The 21,825-nt window shown below is 35.3% G+C and overlaps 1 protein-coding gene across 7 annotated transcripts in view; it reads right to left on the reverse strand.

Moving 5' to 3' along the window:
* Nucleotides 1-21,825, reverse strand: part of LOC121369309 (RNA-binding protein Musashi homolog Rbp6-like) — a 143,273-nt gene that overhangs the window by 14,107 nt on the left and 107,341 nt on the right. For 4 of the 7 annotated variants that reach the window (XM_041494284.1, XM_041494283.1, XM_041494282.1 and 1 more), the window contains 5 exons: nucleotides 18,935-19,024; nucleotides 12,376-12,453; nucleotides 9,332-9,526; nucleotides 1,300-1,350; nucleotides 487-671 (listed from right to left, as the gene is read on the reverse strand). In XM_041494284.1, coding sequence (XP_041350218.1) covers nucleotides 487-671; nucleotides 1,300-1,350; nucleotides 9,332-9,526; nucleotides 12,376-12,453; nucleotides 18,935-19,024 — 599 coding nt within the window. The remainder of the gene's footprint in view (nucleotides 1-486; nucleotides 672-1,299; nucleotides 1,351-9,331; nucleotides 9,527-12,375; nucleotides 12,454-18,934; nucleotides 19,025-21,825) is intronic. The other 3 variants (XM_041494286.1, XM_041494285.1, XM_041494288.1) reach the window with 2 other exon arrangements.

Genomic DNA, 21,825 nt, shown 5'->3' on the forward strand with positions numbered 1-21,825 from the left:
TATATTGGTCTGTTCAGTTTTCGATAATTATAAAATCTTGCGCAGCCTATTTAGAAGTGATATACTTTCACTAACTGTACCCAAGAAACTAGTTACAAATACCCAGGGGGGAAAGACACAAAAAACCCTAAATGTTTTACGTATTTGAGACTGTATTGTTTCTCAATGCATAAGTAACAATTAAAAAAAATATTCATTAAAAACAACATGGGGCAATTCAGTAGATAGGAATTTCTTTTAAAACAGTTAATCAATATTTAAAAGAAATAAAATTGTCTGGATCAAAGACTATACTATATTTATCAACACTAACCTTTATTTACCGTACTGAATGTGCTGAATAATAATTGGTTTTTAATTTTAAAATGTTTCCTAAATGAACAAGCATTGTAGAACTAGTTGTAAAATAACGTAAATTGTTTTTAAAGGATTTAAGAATTAAGACACTCAATCGTGCCAGCGAATGTCTGGTGTAAGAAATCATACCCGACTGACGGCAAATGCCGATGGTTGTGGGCTCGTGGCCTGGACATAGCTCAGTGCCTCCTGCCCAGAGTATAGATCTAGCGGGCCAGGGCTGTTTGTGGGGGGGAAACCTCGCCCCCCATTTGGCGACTGTACTGTAGGGAATGCCGCAGGCCCGAAGTTGTTGATCATAGCTGCAGCAGCAGCTAAAAATAGAAACAGGTGGAGTTATAATATGTCATTATATTCAAATGAAGGAACAGTTTTAAATTACATGCAGATGTGAAAATAAAGTAATTAGGAGATTTTACAACTATATATGCTTTGTTTCAAATAATACACAAGTATTTTCAGGTTATCCATCGTTTATCATTTTGATGAAGATACAGGTCATAACATGAAAGACAAATATTCAAATAGTAAATCAAAGCATAGAGAACCGCTTTATTAACGTAACCTGTCTACACTGGATCACCCTGCAAACCAATATATCTGTCCAACTTAGACAGGATCTGGTGTTTAGAGGGTCGCGTTTTAGAACTTAGACAATGAAACGTGGCCGATTCGACAGGATTCCTGTTTAATGAGGGCCTGGTTTAGACAGGATTCCCGTTTAATGATGGCCCGGTTTAGACAGGATTCCTGTTTAATGAGGGCCCGGTTTAGACAGGATTCCCGTTTAATGAGGGCCCGGTTTAGACAGGATTCCCATTTAATGAGGGCCCGGTTTAGACAGGTTTCACTGTATTATAATTTTTTTAAACCAAATTATGTACAATTTGTTAACATAAAATCAGTATAAATTGTTTAAATGAAGGGTAAAAGTTTACTCACCAGACAAGTCCAAGTGGTTCTGTTGTATTTCCATCGGCGAGCTCAGCGACACTGTAAGTAAAACAAAGAATCAGTATAGGGTACACATCTCACACTGACAGCAAGTAGCTCCAGTTTCTGATACACCCAGATCAGGTGGACAAGTAAAACAAAGAATCAGTATAGGGTACACATCTCACACTGACAGCAAGTAGCTCCAGTTTCTGATACACCCAGATCAGGTGGACAAGTAAAACAAAGAATCAATATAGGGTACACATCTCACACTGACAGCAAGTAGCTCCAGTTTCTGATACACCCAGATCAGGTGGACAAGTAAAACAAATAATCAGTATAGGGTACACATCTCACACTGACAGCAAGTAGCTCCAGTTTCTGATACACCCAGATCAGGTGGACAAGTAAAACAAAGAATCAGTATAGGGTACACATCTCACACTGACAGCAAGTAGCTCCAGTTTCTGATACACCCAGATCAGGTGGACAAGTAAAACAAAGAATCAGTATAGGGTACACATCTCACACTGACAGCAAGTAGCTCCAGTTTCTGATACACCCAGATCAGGTGGACAAGTAAAACAAAGAATCAGTATAGGGTACACATCTCACACTGACAGCAAGTAGCTCCAGTTTCTGATACACCCAGATCAGGTGGACAAGTAAAACAAAGAATCAGTATAGGGTACACATCTCACACTGACAGCAAGTAGCTCCAGTTTCTGATACACCCAGATCAGGTGGACAAGTAAAACAAAGAATCAGTATAGGGTACACATCTCACACTGACAGCAAGTAGCTCCAGTTTCTGATACACCCAGATCAGGTGGACAAGTAAAACAAAGAATCAGTATAGGGTACACATCTCACACTGACAGCAAGTAGCTCCAGTTTCTGATACACCCAGATCAGGTGGACAAGTAAAAATGATTCCCCAGTGCATCATCAATCACCATTACCTGTTAAACATAAACATATCTTCTTTTAAGACTTTTTCTTCAGCACACAGAACATCACTTACTATAGAGTTAGATGTAGAGAATACTGAATGACCAACAATGTAATACTGTTTATCTCTCATGAGTGAACTGATAATATTCTTTGTGAGCATTTGGCAAGAAAAAGATAATATAAATTCACAAGTGCAAGATATAACAGTAGTGCCATGTAGCGAGTGTATCACCCAGTCACTCTGATATCATTTCACTGAACATTTCCAAACAATATTGAAAGGTACAAGTTTGTCAAATTGAGAACACGAAACAGGGAAACATCAACATGCGAAATTAGATTGTAAAATATCAACATTCAATCAGGAAGCTTTTATTCCTTGAAATTTTATCCTCAACAACAATTTACTGAAAGGATGGTGACAAATCACCGGCTCTTGCCAATGAATGACATCCCTACATAATGATGGACTGACATGGCTCATCATGTAACCAGTCACCCAATATATAACAAGGGGATTATCTTCCATTGCTCTTTAAGTGCTTGTGTCAATTCTTCCTGATTCTAGTGTGGTGGAGCTCTATTTAGCACCTGTTGACCCAATTCTTCCAGATTCTATAGTGGAGGAGCTCTGTTTCACACCTGTTGACCCAATTCTTCCAGATTCTAGAGTGGTGGAGCTGTTTCACACCTGTTGACCAAATTCTTGCAGATTCTAAGAGTGGGGAGCTCTGTTTCACACCTGTTGACCCAATTCTTCCAGATTCTAGAGTGGAGGAGCTGTTTCACACCTGTTGACCCAATTCTTCCAGATTCTATAGTGGAGGAGCTCTGTTTCACACCTGTTGACCCAATTCTTCCAGATTCTATAGTGGAGGAGCTCTGTTTCACACCTGTTGACCCAATTCTTCCAGATTCTATAGTGGAGGAGCTCTGTTTCACACCTGTTGACCCAATTCTTCCAGATTCTATAGTGGAGGAGCTCTGTTTCACACCTGTTGACCCAATTCTTGCAGATTCTAGAGTGGTGGAGCTGTTTCACACCTGTTGACCAAATTCTTGCAGATTCTAAGAGTGGGGAGCTCTGTTTCACACCTGTTGACCCAATTCTTGCAGATTCTAGAGTGGTGGAGCTCTGTTTCACACCTGTTGACCCAAGTCCTATTGATGTTCCACTGGGTTTAAATCTATACACCTCAGTAAAACTAGATACAGTGAAACCCCTCTAAACCGGACACCCTTGGGACCAAGATAAATGTCTGCTTTTAAGAGTGATCCCATTTAGAAAGGTTAAGTGCTGTCCTGGGACTCTGTAAAATGTCCAGTTTTAAGAGTGATCCAGTTTAGAAAGGTTAAGTGCTGTCCTGGTTTTTAAAAAGGGACTCTGTAAAATGTCCAGTTTTAAGAGTGATCCGGTTTAGAAAGGTTAAGTGCTGTTTTTAAAAAGGGACTCTGTAAAATGTCCAAGAGTGATCCGGTTTAGAAAGGTTAAGTGCTGTCCTGGTTTTTAAAAAGGGACTCTGTAAAATGTCCAGTTTTAAGAGTGATCCGGTTTAGAAAGGTTAAGTGCTGTTTTTAAAAAGGGACTCTGTAAAATGTCCAAGAGTGATCCGGTTTAGAAAGGTTAAGTGCTGTCCTGGTTTTTAAAAAGGGACTCTGTAAAATGTCCAGTTTTAAGAGTGATCCGGTTTAGAAAGGTTAAGTGCTGTTTTTAAAAAGGGACTCTGTAAAATGTCCAAGAGTGATCCGGTTTAGAAAGGTTAAGTGCTGTCCTGGTTTTTAAAAAGGGACTCTGTAAAATGTCCAGTTTTAAGAGTGATCCGGTTTAGAAAGGTTAAGTGCTGTCCTGGGACTCTGTAAAATGTCCAGTTTTGAGAGTGATCTTGTTTAGAAAGGTTAAGTGCTGTCCTGGGACTCTGTAAAATGTCCAGTTTTAAAGGAATTCCAGTCTTGAAAGGTTTCACTGTAGTGCTTAGATTTTTATGAAAATTAAAGTTTGTTTTTGTTTAACGACACCACTAGAACACATTGATTTATTAATCATCTGCTATTGGATGTCAAACATTTGGTCATTTTGACGTATAGTCGTAGAGAGGAAATCCACTACAGTTTTCCATTAGTGGCAAGGGATCTTTTATATACACCATCCCACAAACAGGATAGCACATACCACAACCTTTGTAACAAAGAAGAAATGATTTATTTAATGATGCACATTTTAATTACAGTTATATGGCATCGAACATATGGATAAGAACCAGACATAATGAAAGAAGAAACCCACATCTACAATGCAATGACCTACTCTTTCCAATTAGCAGCAAGGGATCTTTTATATGCAGCATCCCAGACAGGATAGTACATACCATGGCATTTGATATACCAGTTGTGAATCACACTGAGTGAAATAAGAAATAGCGCAATGGGCCCACCGATGGGGATTGATCCCAGACTGACTGTGCAGCAGGTGAGAGCTTTACTACTCCTCTACGTCCTGTCCTGGGCCCGTTCCACAAAGTGATCTTAGCCCTATGATCAACTTAAGTGCTATGCGCCTAAGGTAATCTTAGGGCTAAGATCGGTTTGTGGAACGGGGCCCTGGATGTAACAAAGTCACCGACTCATTTGTAAAACATCTAAAGCAGTCAGACATGACTTGTAACAGCAATGTCCCATTTGTAAAACATCTAAAGCAGTCAGACATGACTTGTAACAGCAATGTCCCATTTTTCAGTAAATGCTAGAGATAGTGCCCATCATCATGTAGTATCTTTGTTAGTCGAGAACTACTGTATGTTTGTTTGCATACTTCAGAATACTGTAGGTGTCCTTGTTTTAATTGCACCACCTCCCGAGGTAAATCCTGCATATTCTTCTCGGTTTAAGCACACCTCTCATACCCACCCACCAGGTCTTGAGGGCAGTACTTGATACATTACAGCTTTCTAGTCAGTAGCAGAGGTCGTGTTAGTCATCACCTTTGTATAGGAGCATTTTTTCTGAGGTTTATTCAGCCATCTCGAGATTAGTTAATCAACAAATATGAACACCTAGCTTGTTCAATACTGGTAACCAGATTTTTCATCACCAAAGTGTTCTAACTTTATCTCTAATCTTAACCTCAACTTTCTGCTGACTGAATGTCTTTTAGTCTGGTCAGTTCAATATTATACCTAAAATGTGGGTACATTAATATAAACTAAAACTGTAATTTGGAAGGTTGGTAGTTTTGATATTTTATGATGACATTCATTTTGATTGTTAAATCTTGCAGTACAAACATACATCCATGTGTTCTTTGTCACTCAAATATCCAACTAAACAAATGGTACACAGGTTCTTGATACATTTTCTGACCTAATGGGAAATAATTCTTTGTCAATTAATGTCCTGGTTTTGGGGTTGTTGTTTTTTGGTTCTTGGTTCTTGCAATTTTTATATCTTGCAAGCAATCCTTTGAGATACCCAAGATGTTGGTACTCTAGCATGAGATGACTTTGCGGTAATGGTGTTTGCCTATCACATGATGGTGGTTTAGACCTAGGTATGGGACTGTGGTTTAGACCTAGGTATGGGACTGTGGTTTAGACCTAGGTATGGAACTGTCTTGTCAGAAGATGGTTCAGTGAGAACTCAATGTCTATGCGGAGTTCACTTCATGTAAGCATTTTTGTGGTAAATGAATATTTTAGGTTCAGTGGTTAGAATGCTCATGTGGTTCAGTGGTTAGAATGCTCACATCAGTCTGTGAGATAGTTCAGTGGTTAGAATGCTCATGTTTGCGAGATGGTTCACTGGTTAGAATCCTCATGTCTTTGAGATAGTTCAGTGGTTAGAATGCTCATGTCTGTAAGATAGTTCAGTGGTTAGAATGCTCATGTTTGTGAGATGGTTCACTGGTTAGAATCCTCATGTCTGTGAGATGGTTCAGTGGTTAGAATGCTCATGTCTGTGAGATGGTTTGTGGTTAGAATGCTCTTGTCTGTGAGATGGTTCAATGGTTAGAACACTCACGTCTGTGAGATGGTTCACTGGTTAGAACACTCATGTATGTAAAATAGTTCAGTGGTTAGAATGTTCATATGTCTTTAAGATAGTTCAGTGGTTAGAATGCTCATGTCTGTGAGATAGTTCAGTGCTTAGAATGCTCATGTCTGTGAAATGGTTCAGTGCCTAGAATGCTCATGTCAGTGGTTAGAATATTCAAGTCTGTGAGATGATTTAGTGGTTAGAATGCTTATGTCTAAGAGATGGTTCAGTGGCTAGTATACTCAAATCAGTCTGTGAGATGGTTCAGAGAATGCTCATGTCTGTGGCATGGTTCAGTGGTTAGAATTCTTATGTCTGTGAGATAGTTCTGTGGTTAGAATTCTCAAGTCTGTGAGATGGTCTGATTGTAATTAAACTGTCTGCCGACAGCTGTCTAAATATAATTATACTGCCTGTTGACACAGCTGTTTGAATGTAATTATACTGCCTGCTGTTAGCTGTTCGATTGTCATTAAACTGCCTGCTGACAGCTGCCTGAATATAATTATACTGCCTGCTGTTAGCTGTCTGGGTGAAATTATTATACTGTCTGTTGACATGAGATTGCAATATGTAACTGTGGATGTATATTACCTTTAAGATTTAACAATATGTCACAGTACACAGTGTGTGTGGAATAATGAGTATTTATGAACATATTTCTTGCAGAGTATCCTTAACACTCAAATCATTATTTTATCAATATGTTCCGTCTTATGACAAATCTGTAACACTGATCTTTGCCCATCAAATCTATGACATATCTATAATAATACTGACATGTGTATCCACCAAGTATGTGATGTATCTATAACATTGACATGTGTATCCACAAAGTCTGTGACATATTTATAATACTGGTGTTTACCCACCAAGTCTATGACATATCTATAATAATGTTGATGTCTGTATCCAGCAAGTATGTAAGGCATATTTAAAAGTGACATATTTATCCACCACATTTGGGACATATCTATAATAATTATGTGTACCCACCAAGTATCTGACATATCTATAATAGTGACATGTATCCACCAAGTAGGTGATGTATCTATAATATTGACATGTGTACCCACCAAGTCTGTGACATATCTATAATACTGAAATGTGTACCCGCCAAGTCTGTGACATATCTATAATATTGAAATGTGTACCCACCAAGTCTGTGATGTATCTATAATATTGACATGTGTACCAACCAAGTCTGTGATGCATCTATAATACTGACGAGTACCAACCAAGTCTCTGATGTATTTATAATACTGACATGTGTACCAACCAAGTCTGTGATGTATCTATAATACTGACATGTGTACCAACCAAGTCTGTGATGTATCTATAATAATACTGACATGTGTACCAACCAAGTCTGTGATGTATCTATAATAATACTGACATGTGTACCAACCAAGTCTGTGATGTATCTATAATAATACTGGCATGTGTACCAACCAAGTCTGTGATGTATCTATAATACTGAAATGTGTACCCGCCAAGTCTGTGATGTATCTATAATATTGACATGTGTACCAACCAAGTCTGTGATGTATCTATAATACTTATGTGTACCCATCAAGTCTGTGATGTATCTATAATACTGAAATGTGCACCAACCAAGTCTGTGATGTATCTATGATACTGATATGTGTAACCATCAAGTCTGTGATGTATCTATAGCATTAACATGTGTATCCATCAGGTATGTTGTGTATCTATAATACTGACATGTGTACCAACCATGTCTGTGATGTATCTATAATACTGAAATGTGTACCCACCAAGTCTGTGATGTATCTATAATACTGACATGTGTATCAACCATGTTTGTGATGTATCTATAATACTGACATGTGTACCCACCAAGTCTGTGATGTATCTATAGCATTAACATGTGTACCCATAAGGTATGTTGTGTATCTATAATACTGACATGTGTACCCACCAAATCTGTGATGTATCTATAATACTGACATGTGTACCAACCAAGTCTGTGATGTATCTATAATACTGACGTGTACCCATAAGGTATGTTGTGTATCTATAATACTGACATGTGTACCAACCAAGTCTGTGATGTATCTATAATACTGACATGTGTATCAACCATGTTTGTGATGTATCTATAATACTGACATGTGTACCCACCAAGTCTGTGATGTATCTATAGCATTAACATGTGTACCCATAAGGTATGTTGTGTATCTATAATATTGACATGTGTACCCATCAGGTATGTGATGTATCTATAATACTGACATGTGTACCCACCAAGTCTGTGACACATTTATATAGTGTACCACCAAATCCGTAACATTTATATCCGTAACATTTATATAGTGTACCACCAAATCCGTGACATATATATAATGAACTCAGTCTGTTACATATTTATACAGTGTACCACCAAGTCTTTGACATATTTATATAGTTTAACAGTCTGTGGCATATTTATAACCAAGTACATGTATGTATGTGGTGTTTATATAGTGTACCCACCAAGTCTGTGGCATTTATATAGTGTACCCACCAAGTCTGTGGCATTTATATAGTGTACCCACCAAGTCTGTGACATATATATAGCATACCCACCAAGTCTGTGGCATTTATATATTGTATCCACCAAGTCTGCGGTATTTATATAATGTACCCAAGTCTGTGGCATTTATATAGTATACCCACCAAGTCTGTGGCATTTATATAGTGTACCCACCATGTCTGTGGCATTTATATAGTATACCCACCAAGTCTGTGGCATTTATATAGTGTACCCACCAAGTCTGTGGCATTTATATAATGTACCCACCAAGTCTGTGGCATTTATATAGTATACCCACCAAGTCTGTGGCATTTATATAGTATACCCACCAAGTCTGTGGCATTTATATAGTGTACCCACCAAGTCTGTGGCATTTATATAATGTACCCACCAAGTCTGTGGCATTTATATAGTGTACCCACCAAGTCTGTGGCATTTATATAGTGTACCCACCATGTCTGTGACATATTTATATACTGTACCACCAAGCGTGTGACATATTGATAACAGTGTACCCACCAAGTCCGGCGTTTCTCTGCAGGGGGTCCCGGTGCAGCGGGGAGCTGCTCATGGGGAGTGGGGAGTGCTCACTCCTCTGTATCGCTGTGGCGACCTGACTCTGCGCTGCACCGCTGAAATCAGCGTATATCGCAGGAGACGCTGTCCTGTCTCCCGCGGAGCCCGGAACGGGCAGGAAGCCGTAACCAGGGAAGCCTATCACGACAAAAAGAGTCTTTTAGAAATTTAGTCACCCTGTTGTTTGTTGATCAGTTATTCTCAAACAGGCCAAACATTATTTCAGCCGTAATGTTCAGTTTTGTATATATAAAAAAAAGTATTATACATATTCGTGGCTTCCCTGGTTGTCTCCCTTTATGTCATCATCACACGGCACACTACATCTATGATATGTCTACTATGTCTGTTGCTAGGATACAGTGAGCTTCCGAATATATATATATATATTTTTTTTTTTTTAATTAGAATCCAAAATTGATTATTATTCCAAAAGATGATGGAGGACTACAGCTACAAACACGGATCTACTAAAAGCAAAGATTAATCATTATTATAGTCGAGCAGAGAAATGTTACCATGCAATTTATCTACTACTTTCTACACAACTAAAAAGCAGGCAGTGTAAGAATATGTGTGCTGTGTGACAGTGCCGACATGCAGGGATTCCAGGGAGCCATATTTTGCAGTAACCATGGCAACAAATGACATCATGTTACACACAAAAATACTCTATAGATAAAAGGCAGTATTGGTTATATCTGGCAAAGCACAAATGTACAGTGTTAAAAAATATAATATATATATATATATATATATATATATATATATATATATGTACATACATACACAAGCCAATAGTTTGAGCCAAGACACAAAAAGGTAAACTAGTAGACTTACAAAAACAACATGCACCGTATTTATAAAACCTTTTTAAGTATAAATCACTAACATATTAACCAACATTCATAGTTTGAATATGAAATACTCAAACCTTTCATACAATGGCACCTGGGATTATAAGGACACTCTAATACTGTCCATTCTTAATATCTATGCACAAATTTTACCTCTACAGAGGCCCTTGCTAATACAGACAAACATTTTGAAGAGCAATTGCCTAGCATTTTACAATAAGGTTTACCTGCCAAAAGGTTTTATAATCACTGGCATGGTTAAAAGCACTTAGTCCTCTAACACTGGGTGCTATTTCTGTGTTAACTCTTGCTTTCTTGCTTCAAATGGTTCATCTTTTCTCATTTATTTCTCAAGGTTTAGTCACCAAATTTCACTGGCTCCTCAACCAAATTTTTCATATCTGATCTTATGGTGATCTCCTTAGCCACAAATTTCTCATCTTATGTGGAGTTGAGTAATGCTTATGTTCATGATCAGATGAAATACTTTTCAAATTGTCACACATCCTGGTAATTCAATTAGATGGTACTTACAAAAAACACATTCTCATCTCAATTGTGGCAAGCACCAACTGGATGCACCAAGACATTGTCTTGAGCAGGTAGATATACGAGGACAACGAAGAACATACCATTTGTATAGACATGGACATTCCAAGCAAGAAACTGAGTTCCAACTAGAGATAGCAATACCATGTTTATAAAGGACTACGCACCTTTAGCTATATTGAAAACACTTTACTTACTAGAGAAAGAACTGAACTAATGACATTCGTCATGACTACGGTATCCATATCAACCAAGACATTCATTTGCTGAAGACTGTCATGTTATTATTAAACAATAACTTTCAAAATTGATTCTTTATCAATACTATCTCCATGTTGTTTTTTTTCATTTCAGAAAGTTGATTGGCATATCATTTGTAAAGTGGACTAATATTTATCAAGCACTTGAAATAGTTTTATCAAGAGTACTGTAATCTTGTTACTTTTAGATGTAGATACCGAAATGTACCTTAATAAATAACACAATTTAAGCTGTCACTATCAAATTTCCAAATGCTAACTCACTACAAAATCTACAACAATTAACTCAATACATTTTTTTTTTTTTTAAAATTTAATTTGGATATTAGCAACTCTTAATTTGATACAGACTGATTGATCAAGACAAAATAAAGTTTTGAATATTATATTTTCAACGAAATCTGCCAAAATATTTTGATCATTTGAAAATAAGATTTACAGTTCTACCACATGTACAGTATTGGTTGACATAGCATGACGTCCGTCAGCAGTGATGTGAATAAAGAATACAAGCTCCAACTAGCCCAGTAAAAACATACACACAGCAAACTGGTCTACTATACTATGATAATGACAATGTGTGCAGTAAACTCAATGAGAAGTCAAACACACAAGTTCAAACAATGTCCATATCAAACATAGTCACGATAGTTTGAATAATCCAAAACAAATATACGGTATATCAAAATTGGAAATGTGACAATATGAAACTCTTTTTTTTAATGTTACTACTAGGAATTATTTAATGGTAAAAAGTCTTATAACAATGAATGGTAATTATTTTGAAATTGTTTCAGTTTCATCTGTCTGAGATTAATCTCTCTTAACTGGGCTCCTTTACATACTGAACATCCATCACTTGAGATTTTCGTTAATTTCGAAAAGATTCTAATTTAAAAAGAAATATACTGCCCATATTGGTAAACTAAATTAAACTAATTAAATATATTAATATTTAAAAAAAAAAATTAATGGGAATTAATTTCAGCCAAAATAAAATTGTGTTTATGGATTTTTTAAAACTTCATGACATCATACTGAACCTAATTTTGACGTCCATGATGTCATTGTTTTTAAAAATCTAAAAAACACCATTAATATCTATTACAACTTATCTCTAATAAGTTCAGTTTGGGAGGTTTATAAAATATAATTACCCTCAATGCTAACTACTACTTGATATTGACAAAGTTAAAAAGTAATTTCTAGTGCACGGCGACAAGCCTCGAAATGACAGACAGACTCTACACGTTGTTTGACCCACACCGCCACTACTAGAGGGTGCTGTTAAGTCTACAAATCATTTAGTTCAGCGGCTTACCCGGCGTCCCACTAGTGGTAAGACCAACCAGGCCCTGACCACTGGCCCCAATTCCACGAGGAGTACCCACTGGCAACCCTGGATCAGAAACAAACACTCGTAAAATATAGGGACAGCAACCCTGTTTTAAAAACAAACTCTTAAAATAAAGGGACAGAACAGGGAATTAAAAAAAATAGTAATTTAACCATTAATACCAAATTTGAATTTTATTTAATTGTAAAACAATAAATAAGGACATTAGAAATTATGGTGAAATTAACATTAACTCCATCTATGAACCGTTGTTAATATAAATACAGGGACATGAACAATTTTACTAACTAAACTGCAAATATTACAAGAACAATGAATGAGCCCTCTGAACAAATAAATTGAGAGCAAGGACTGTTTTAACAAGAAATAAAAAGATAATATTTTGTATTAAGCTACCCTATGGTAAGATATATAATATATATTGGATGTTACTCTTGGTAAGATATACTGGATGTTACCCTTGCTAAGATATATTGGACGTTGCCCTTAGTAAGATATAATGAATGTTGCCCTTAGCAAGATATAATGAATGTTACCCTTGCTAATATATACTGGATGTTACCCGTAATAAGATATAATAGGTCTTACCCCTGTAAGATATTTTGGTAAGAAAGACAACCCCCCAAAAATCGCTTAGCATAACTCATGCTTGTTAAACAATTTGGCATATGTCATATACAAACATATAAACAATTGCTGAGAAAAGAACAAAACATTTAGTACTTAAGGGTAATTGCCACTACTGATTATGTAATTACTTTGGCTTAGTTTAGTACAAGACATGATACACATTTGGCCAATATAGCATATTTGTCACAAACAAGGCAATACAGCTGAAAACCTATATATATTATTGTGTGTAGCTCAAAAAACAGCAAACCATGCAACCGTACAACATAATAATCAACACAAACAAATCACATCATCAAGCAAAAATGTCAAGCAATCATTTTATTAGGGTAATCATTTTATTAGGGTAATAATAAATACATGTCTTAAAATGACAACACTAACAATTTGTGCCAAATGAAAATCTTTATTCAAAATGTCATTCAGTCCATTAGTGCTCCAGTTGGAGAATGAAATAATGGACAAAAATGTCTCTGAGGTCACAAGGTCAACCAGCAAGTGCCACAAACAAACACAATTTCAACTTCTGTAAAAAAATGCAATTAAAATTTATTGCAGTGTGCAAACCTCACCACTGTTATTAATGCACAGAAACAGAACATAAAAAAAAAAAAAAATTAAAACCTCTGAAGAAAACCCTCCCCTTCCTCACCCTGAAGAAATTATAATAATTTTTTTTCAAAATGACAAGTGCTTGTCGTCTTAAAAGTTAAAGCTTCATGACAGATACTGTGCCTGGATAATCATGACAAGAGAAGAAAGTGTTTGGTAAAGTGAGTGCACAATGTTGAAATTGTCATGTGTGGAACCATGTTGGCTGGACACATCAAAACTGAAAGATGCTCAATGAATGTATACACCAACAAACTGCCTCATCTCTAAACACACAACAAAAAAACCCAGCACTTAAGTCATGTTGGCACCAAGAATTTTGGCTGTAGCTCTTTTAAACAATTGCAAACAGCATTCATTTTTTCATTAAAAAAAAAACACAACAAGACACTCGCAAGAACTCGGCATTTTGTGAAAATTGGATGTTTGGCCAATCTGCTGTTTATTAAAACTCCATCCCCAAATAACGGACACTTTCACAGAAAGTCCGTAACATATAATGCGTATAACATGGCATCAAAAACAGCCAGTGAAGACAATTTCTTTTAAAACATATTATGAAAGTTTAAATATTCATTATGCACACCTTAATTAAATATTAATATTTATGATGCATTTACAATATTGATATTAATTAAAAACGTTTATTGTATGTTAGATCCAGAACATATGACTGTTTAACCAGTTCAGAATTTAAAGAGCGAGAAGTATAATCAGTAATAACATAACCAATGATCAGACGGTGAGTAACAGTGTTACAGGATAACAGTATATGGATGATGGTCATTACTGGATAGCAGCTAACCAAAATGTCCAGAATTCAGAATGAGCCAAGTCCTTGTTGACAACAACTGGTGTGGGCAACGCCACGGGTATTTACAAATAAAAACAATTAAACTGTCACAGAACCAAGTCAATACATTCATACATCTTTAAAATGGGGACAAATTCCATGTAGATAATTTACAATAAGAACATGAATGGGTGATCCTGCGAGTGCCAGCAATAATCCAGTAAGAAACCCTGATTCGATGTGGCTGCAGCCTCGAGGTAACAATAGGACACGCTACAAGCCTATGATCTAACACGGTGAGGACGCACCGTGGGTCACACGCAACAAGTCAGTCATCACACATTGGAAGTGAAAACCTTTTTTTATTTAAAGATTTAAAAGAAAATCAATGGGCCAATTTCTTTTGTCTGGGTTATGCAAGCACAATTCACAAGTTTGCTGCTAAAAATCTGGAGGAAAAAAAATACCTTCTTTAGTCACTGCCACTGGCAAAATAATTTTAAATGTTTTGGTTGAGGTTCAGTGATTTGAATTGTTAGTATGATAGTGAGAAGACACTAAATTTAAATGTAGATTGAAAAAAGTGTCTTCCACCAGGCAGCTATTTGTGACAGCAGTTACCAGGGAAGTTTAACACTGGGCAACAGGTGACCGTGGTGATTTTAAACAAGCTTAGCAAGCTTGGTGTTAACCTAGGATCAAACCATTGCAGACAGGTAAAAAACAAACCTATTGTTTTCACCAAAGGTATAAACCCATGAGGTTTCATAAATCAGATATGAAATTGGCTAACTGAGTTTTCAAGAAAAAAAAGTCAGTGGATGAGGGTTTTTTGTGTGGTTTTGGTTTTTGGTTTTTCTAGCAAATCATTGGAACTTGTATATAAATCATAGGTTGAAGATTACAGAATTATTATTTTTTTATTATAAAAAATTTATTATACAAGAATAACTGGTTCAACAAAATGAATCACTTTTCACTTCCTGAAAAAAGCATCTATTTGCTGGACCGAGTTCCCGGATTTGAACGGTGTGACTTACTTGTCTTAAAGACCCACTGTCCACACATGTACCTACAAGCAATGTGAACACTGTCATACAATGAACAACAATGCTGCTCTGGACTAATGTGAACATTGTAATACAGTTATCAGACTGTGAACACTGTACTGCAATGAACAGCACCAAGCTAGAGACAATGTGAACACTGTAAGACAATGAACACAGCTTGTTTTAAAAATGCACTGTCTACACTCTGAAACTACGAGTAACATGAACATTGTAACTTTTATGAACAACAATGCCCACTAAGATATAACTCACTTACACTAACTACTAACAGGAAGTAACTAACCATTATTCTAAAGACAATTATTTAGTCAAATTTGCATACAAGAATGAAAGCCAATGGACAGTGTATTTGGACAAACATGGCCATCTTTATACAATAACACAATAGATTGACAAGTATATATATTTGTATATGTATATATAGTTTTATCACACTCGATACTTTGACCCTGATTTTTGCTTCAGGGCAATTATTGCTTCTTTATATAAAAAAAAATTGTTTCATTTTTCAAATTTAACCCAGCTGTCCAATGAAGTTAAATAATAAATAGTTAAAATGTTCATGACACCTTCAGACACCTTTAGACATTACTGAGATGACTCAACCACGCCTGCGTGGCTTGCACGAACACAGAAATACAGCGTTTTATTACTGCATATTTCAATATGTCGGACATAATGAAAAAATATATATATAGAAACATGATTAGCAAACATTGCGTAATGTTGTTTTAAAATTTTTAACATACAAACAAAATATTTTTTTAGTTCAACACAAACAATGGACAAATTATTTTATATAATTGCTTTTTCAAATTATATTTTCGTCTTAATTACATTATTTTTTAAAGATAAATATATGTAAATTTAATAACATTTGACTTTACTTTTAAGATTTGCTGCCAAAAATATGCCAGGATTAATCATATCCAAAAATCAACAATGTAAAATATCAAAATCATACATTTTTCTTAACAATGTAGGAGCCAAATAATGTTAACTGGGCAGAAAACCAATTGTGTACAAAGGTTAAACAAATATGGAAAAACGGACAAAATAATAAATATTAATATTTAGAAACACTGCAGGAATGCCAAGTTGATTCTTAAATTTAATTCTACAAACAGCTACAATTTCACACTCTAAACATAACGACTGATTTCTGCCATTACCGTACTTACTAACTTCTGACTAACAACGGTACTGATTAATTCTAAAATGTGCTTGCATTACTGAAGTGCATTTCAACGTCTAGCGCAGTATTAAATATTGTTTTATTTCTGTTGTAGAAATACACGGTGGAGTACCTAACGGATTATTAACTTGTCTATAGTTATGTAGTACAGTGAGGCTATTGAGAACATCTAGGTGGCTACAATATTGACATTAAAACACAACAGTATTTACAACATAAATTCTTCACACTGGCATTTCAATAGCAATCAGTAAATATAAACAAACAAAAAGTATAGCAAAAAAATGAGTTTAAAATTTGTAATAAATATTTCGAGTCAAGTGACTAAAAAGCACCAGCAATCGTGGTTATCAGAATACATTGGGTCTGACCCACCAAGTCCATCTTCCCGTACACACCATTCAAGATGGCCGTCAGTAGAGTCAGCAATAGTACTCTGTGTAGTGGAAACATCTCATAAATTGGAAAAGTATTTCAGATCATTAAATCAAATATTTTTTTCATTATTCTTATTCCTCAAAGAGTTTGTTTTATTTTTTCCAAAAACATTTGTTGTTGTAAAAATTAAAAATACCATGTGGGATTTAAAACAAACAAAAACAATCCCCTATAGCCAAAACCAAATAGAGATTACTAGGAATACAGGCAGACCAATCTGTGGAAAACCCCACAAGTGAGTGGTTTATAAATTAAATATTTCAAGATTTAGCACTATTATGATGTCAAATTGAAAATAAACTAAAACAAATTATATAACACAACCAGTCATAAAACATTTTGGCCATGGTATGGCTAGCATAAAATGCTCTTAAAAATTAAAAACTGGAAAAAAAAAAAAAAAATTGAAAATAAAAAATGCAGACAAATTTTGGCACAGTTTGCCTCCAGCAGCCCAAGTGAACTATTATCAATCAGTGCATCCTCATAAAGGACAACCTGCGATCTGTCGGCATCACACACAAACAAGGCGTCCTTTACTCTTGTATCACAAAAACACCACACAGAAAAAACTCATCACCCAGTTTCAGAGATGAAAAAAAGACATTGGACAACAAAAAAAAACTGCCCTGTGAAAAACTTTGCAGGGTTTTGAAAAACTCTTAGAAAACTTCGTAAGGTTTTCAAAAATGGGAAAACTTTGAAAGGTTTTGAAAAATTCTGGAAAACTCTGAGCATGACACTTTGTTAAGTGCAAAAAAAGATGTTTTCCATAACAGACAGTTGCAGAGTAAGAGTTCAGGTGAAGTGGGAAAAAAACCCACAATTTAAAATATATTTTTGATAATTAATAAACAGTGTTTTAAAAAGGGTGCGGGGAACATAAAATCATAACAAATATTTATCCTTTTTAAAAAATATTTAAATTTAATAACCAACTGTAACCAGGAAAAGGATATTCATTTAAAAATACAAACTCCATACCAGTTACATGAACACATAAATGCAGGTAATTTTTCAGCATTTCAAATCAAATTCAGTGTTCTTTATGAAAATGATCGTTTAATGCAAAAAAGCTAAAAAAGGTTAAAACGCTGATTAAGTTGAAGTTAAAATCAATTTCAACCAGGTCACAGCCAGAGATAAAAGAAGCAGAAAGAACAATCAACTATCTGACATGTGCTTACATTCACCAAAAGTTCAAGCACACGTCTTGGGCACATCCTCATAATTTCTTAGGAAATGTGACCAAAACAGGGAAATTATAGGGGAAAAAAGGTATGAAATTTGCAATTTTAATTTAGAAAAAAAAAAAAAAAACCCCACCCTTAAAACCACATTAATTTCAAAAGGAATAAATAACAATAATAATACATAAAATAAATAAATAAATGCTTGAATAAATAACTGCTATTAACGCATCGTGCCATCCTGGTTGTGTGTGATGCGTGTGGGTTGGAAATGGAACACTTCACTGGGCGTACGTACAACACTTTAACTCTGGTGTCGTCCAGCTGGAGGGATCAATGGCGTCCTCTTCGAGTAAAATTGTGCGGCACTGCCCGCCCTTGCGGATTTTGTTTGCTCCTGATATGTCATAATTAGAACACTTGCATATGAAACCAGTCAAGAATATAACAGGTATTGCTGAAAGACCCACAGACAGCCGCGGGCGGTGGCCGCGAGTGTAAGCGTAACGGTGGGCCCTTCTAGATGCCTCTAGAATCATCTAGAATCCTAGTGGAGATTCCGGATACCATGAAGCCAATTGTAACAACTCCATACCTGGGTAATAGTAACTGGCTGGGCTGAAGGCTGCGGGGAATCCTCGCCCATACGCAGTCGCAAAGCTTGGGAATCCGGCCGGGAGGTAGCCTGTAACAGAAAACAAGATGGCCGTGCATCAACTTCCTGTCATAGAGAAAGTGTAAAAAGAATTATGTCACCAACATTTTTACCACAGAATATGACAATTGAATTAACATTAATCACAGCACATTTGTTCCATTAAAGACTAAAAACATTCATACTTTTTTTTTTAAAACAATATTTATTCAATAAATGATGTAGATTGGCAAACAGGAGGTGAGCCTACATAATATAAATGCACCTCACTTCTTACATAAATTTGGTCTCTGGTTTGGAATTTATTCTTATAACAGATATACTATAAATATTTTGAGCAAAGAAGCCAGTTTCAATATTTACTAACATGTTTGTTATAAATACTATGCATTTATAAGAATGGTTAGTTGTAGAAAAATACAAAGTATAATAATGTAAATAAAATAGTTTGATTCCTTTTAAAATTATTCATTATATTTAGATGAAAATATTTTGAACAAGCAATATTATTATAGATTAAGCAGATGTTTAAGCTTGCAGCAAGCACGAGGAATAGTACAAGCTACTGCCATGTTTTAAACAGTCCGAGATCATTATCGTATACATGGAGGTAAGCCAAGATATATCTTTAGATTGGTAATAAACAGTTAAAAAGATCATGGCAAAATGAAATATAATGTCCATTTTATCACACCTGGAATTTATCATTTGAAACGTAAGCTAAAATATATCGTTACTTCTGCGTTTAAAATATGTATACTACATTGTGATATCAGACATCTGGCTAGTTAATATAATTTAAACAAGTTAAATTGAAATACCTTGTTACATACAGTACATGTAAGCCGAGTTATATTTAACATCTCATCTTAATCATAAAACAGCAATAAAAAAGTGGAGATATAGAAGTAAATTTAAACGATACTGCAAGCTGAGATATTTATAAATGCATTTATGGTTAGGTGAAATATCTTTGATATTAGCAAATGTAAAATGTCTTAAAATACTGACAAGCTAAAACATGTACATGTCAAGTTGCACACCTACAGTGTAAGTTAAAATACAACGCTCCATTTTAAATTCTTATCACATTAAATTTATACACCTTCTGTACAGATACCAATGCATGAATAGACAGAGTTACATAAGCCAGTGAAGAAACAGGTTTTTAAAATTTATCGTGAATAATATTCCTTAATTTACTAATTGAGCAGTTTCACCTTGCTGATTGTATTATTAGAGCAAACTTTCTTCGTCTCAAGTTTTTGTAACATGGAATTGTAAATGAACATTAAAAAAATAATAACCACACATGCAAACAAAAACGTCTAGAAAGACATGCATGTTTTTTTTAAAGTACTTCACAAAACAGAACAAAAACATTTCAAAGTCTGAGTTGGTTATTTTCAGTATTTTTGTATTAATATTTTAACATTAAACTAAAAAATGGCACTAAATGTAAATAATTTTTTTTAATGTAGATTTAAATACTAAAACGTTGATGCTTTGGCATTACAAATAGTTCCCCTTTATTTCATCTACCAAGATGAACAGTTATGAATACCACTCTAAAGAAAGGTATCGGTACCTTGCTGATGTTAAGTCTACCATCCAATGATAAAACCTAGTAACTTTCTTTTTACTGATTTTGAGAAAAACAAGATATTGTCATGTTTTGCCTGATCAAGGAATGATAGTTTGCAATAACAAGATAATTAAGTAATTTTTGTTTATGAACAGCACTTAAATTTTGGTCTGTGAAATTAAATTGGCAACTGGAGGTGCTTTGCTTTATTGTCAAGCCTGTATCGCACTAAGTTACATATCACGTGTAGGTTTATTCAGAGGCACCTGTTGCTCCATATCCATAAACCAAGCTGCAGACTTGTCTATTCTGCATGCATGAACAGACTTGCACAGACACAAGATGCAACTAATAAACATATTCTCACAATAAAGGGACATAAGGCGACTTCCATTGACAAATGACTGTGTAAAAGAAATCAAACCTATCTTTCTTTTTATCCATTCACTTTCTGTTTTATAAGTTCTCTTAACAGCAGACGCCATACAATGTTGGCTGAAAGCAGACTCATTCAAATGTCATGTGGTTTTGTGTACAATGAAGGCGGAGGTCTAAGCTTACTGAATAGGGTATGTCTGAATGAAAACAAAATTGCTTTTTATAGGTGTTGCAAAAGGGGTGATTGCAGCAGAGGAGACTAGAACTAGAAGATGTTTAGCTAACCCCACCCCCCACCATGAGAGTGCCAAATTAATAATGCACTCCTTCATTGCCAAGTTGTGAGGAGCATCTTCTAACACCTATGGTTTAAACCAATATTGATGCTGACTTGAGAGCAGGTTTCACTAGTGATGTGTCACACACCCAATGGTCATTGACCATGCAAGGAATATCTGGTTTTTTATATAGTAATCTCAAAGAATATAGATAGGGACCAATATTGACCTGAAGTAATAGTTTTATATTTTAATTCTATGATCATCATCATCTAGCATTAATCAAGGACTGAAAGAGTAGAAGTAACTTCTCCCTCAGTGTTCAAAATAAGCACTTGTCCGTTTGTCCAGACAAGTGAAAATCTAGTCGGACAAGCAAAATGTACCTCAATGGTTGTCCAGTGGACAAGTGAAAATATTCAGTGTAGTTTCATTTAAAGTAGTCAAAACTATTGTCCTTGCACTATAATAAAACAAATCACTTATTTGGACAAGTATAAATATTGGCAGACAAGTAGATTTCTACATATACTTGTCCGGTGGATTAGTGAAAATTTCTTCCATAAAGAAAGGGGAGACATTTTAAAAAA

This window comes from Gigantopelta aegis, chromosome 3 (genome assembly GCF_016097555.1).
Source record: "Gigantopelta aegis isolate Gae_Host chromosome 3, Gae_host_genome, whole genome shotgun sequence".
Lineage (NCBI taxonomy): Eukaryota > Metazoa > Mollusca > Gastropoda > Neomphalida > Peltospiridae > Gigantopelta > Gigantopelta aegis.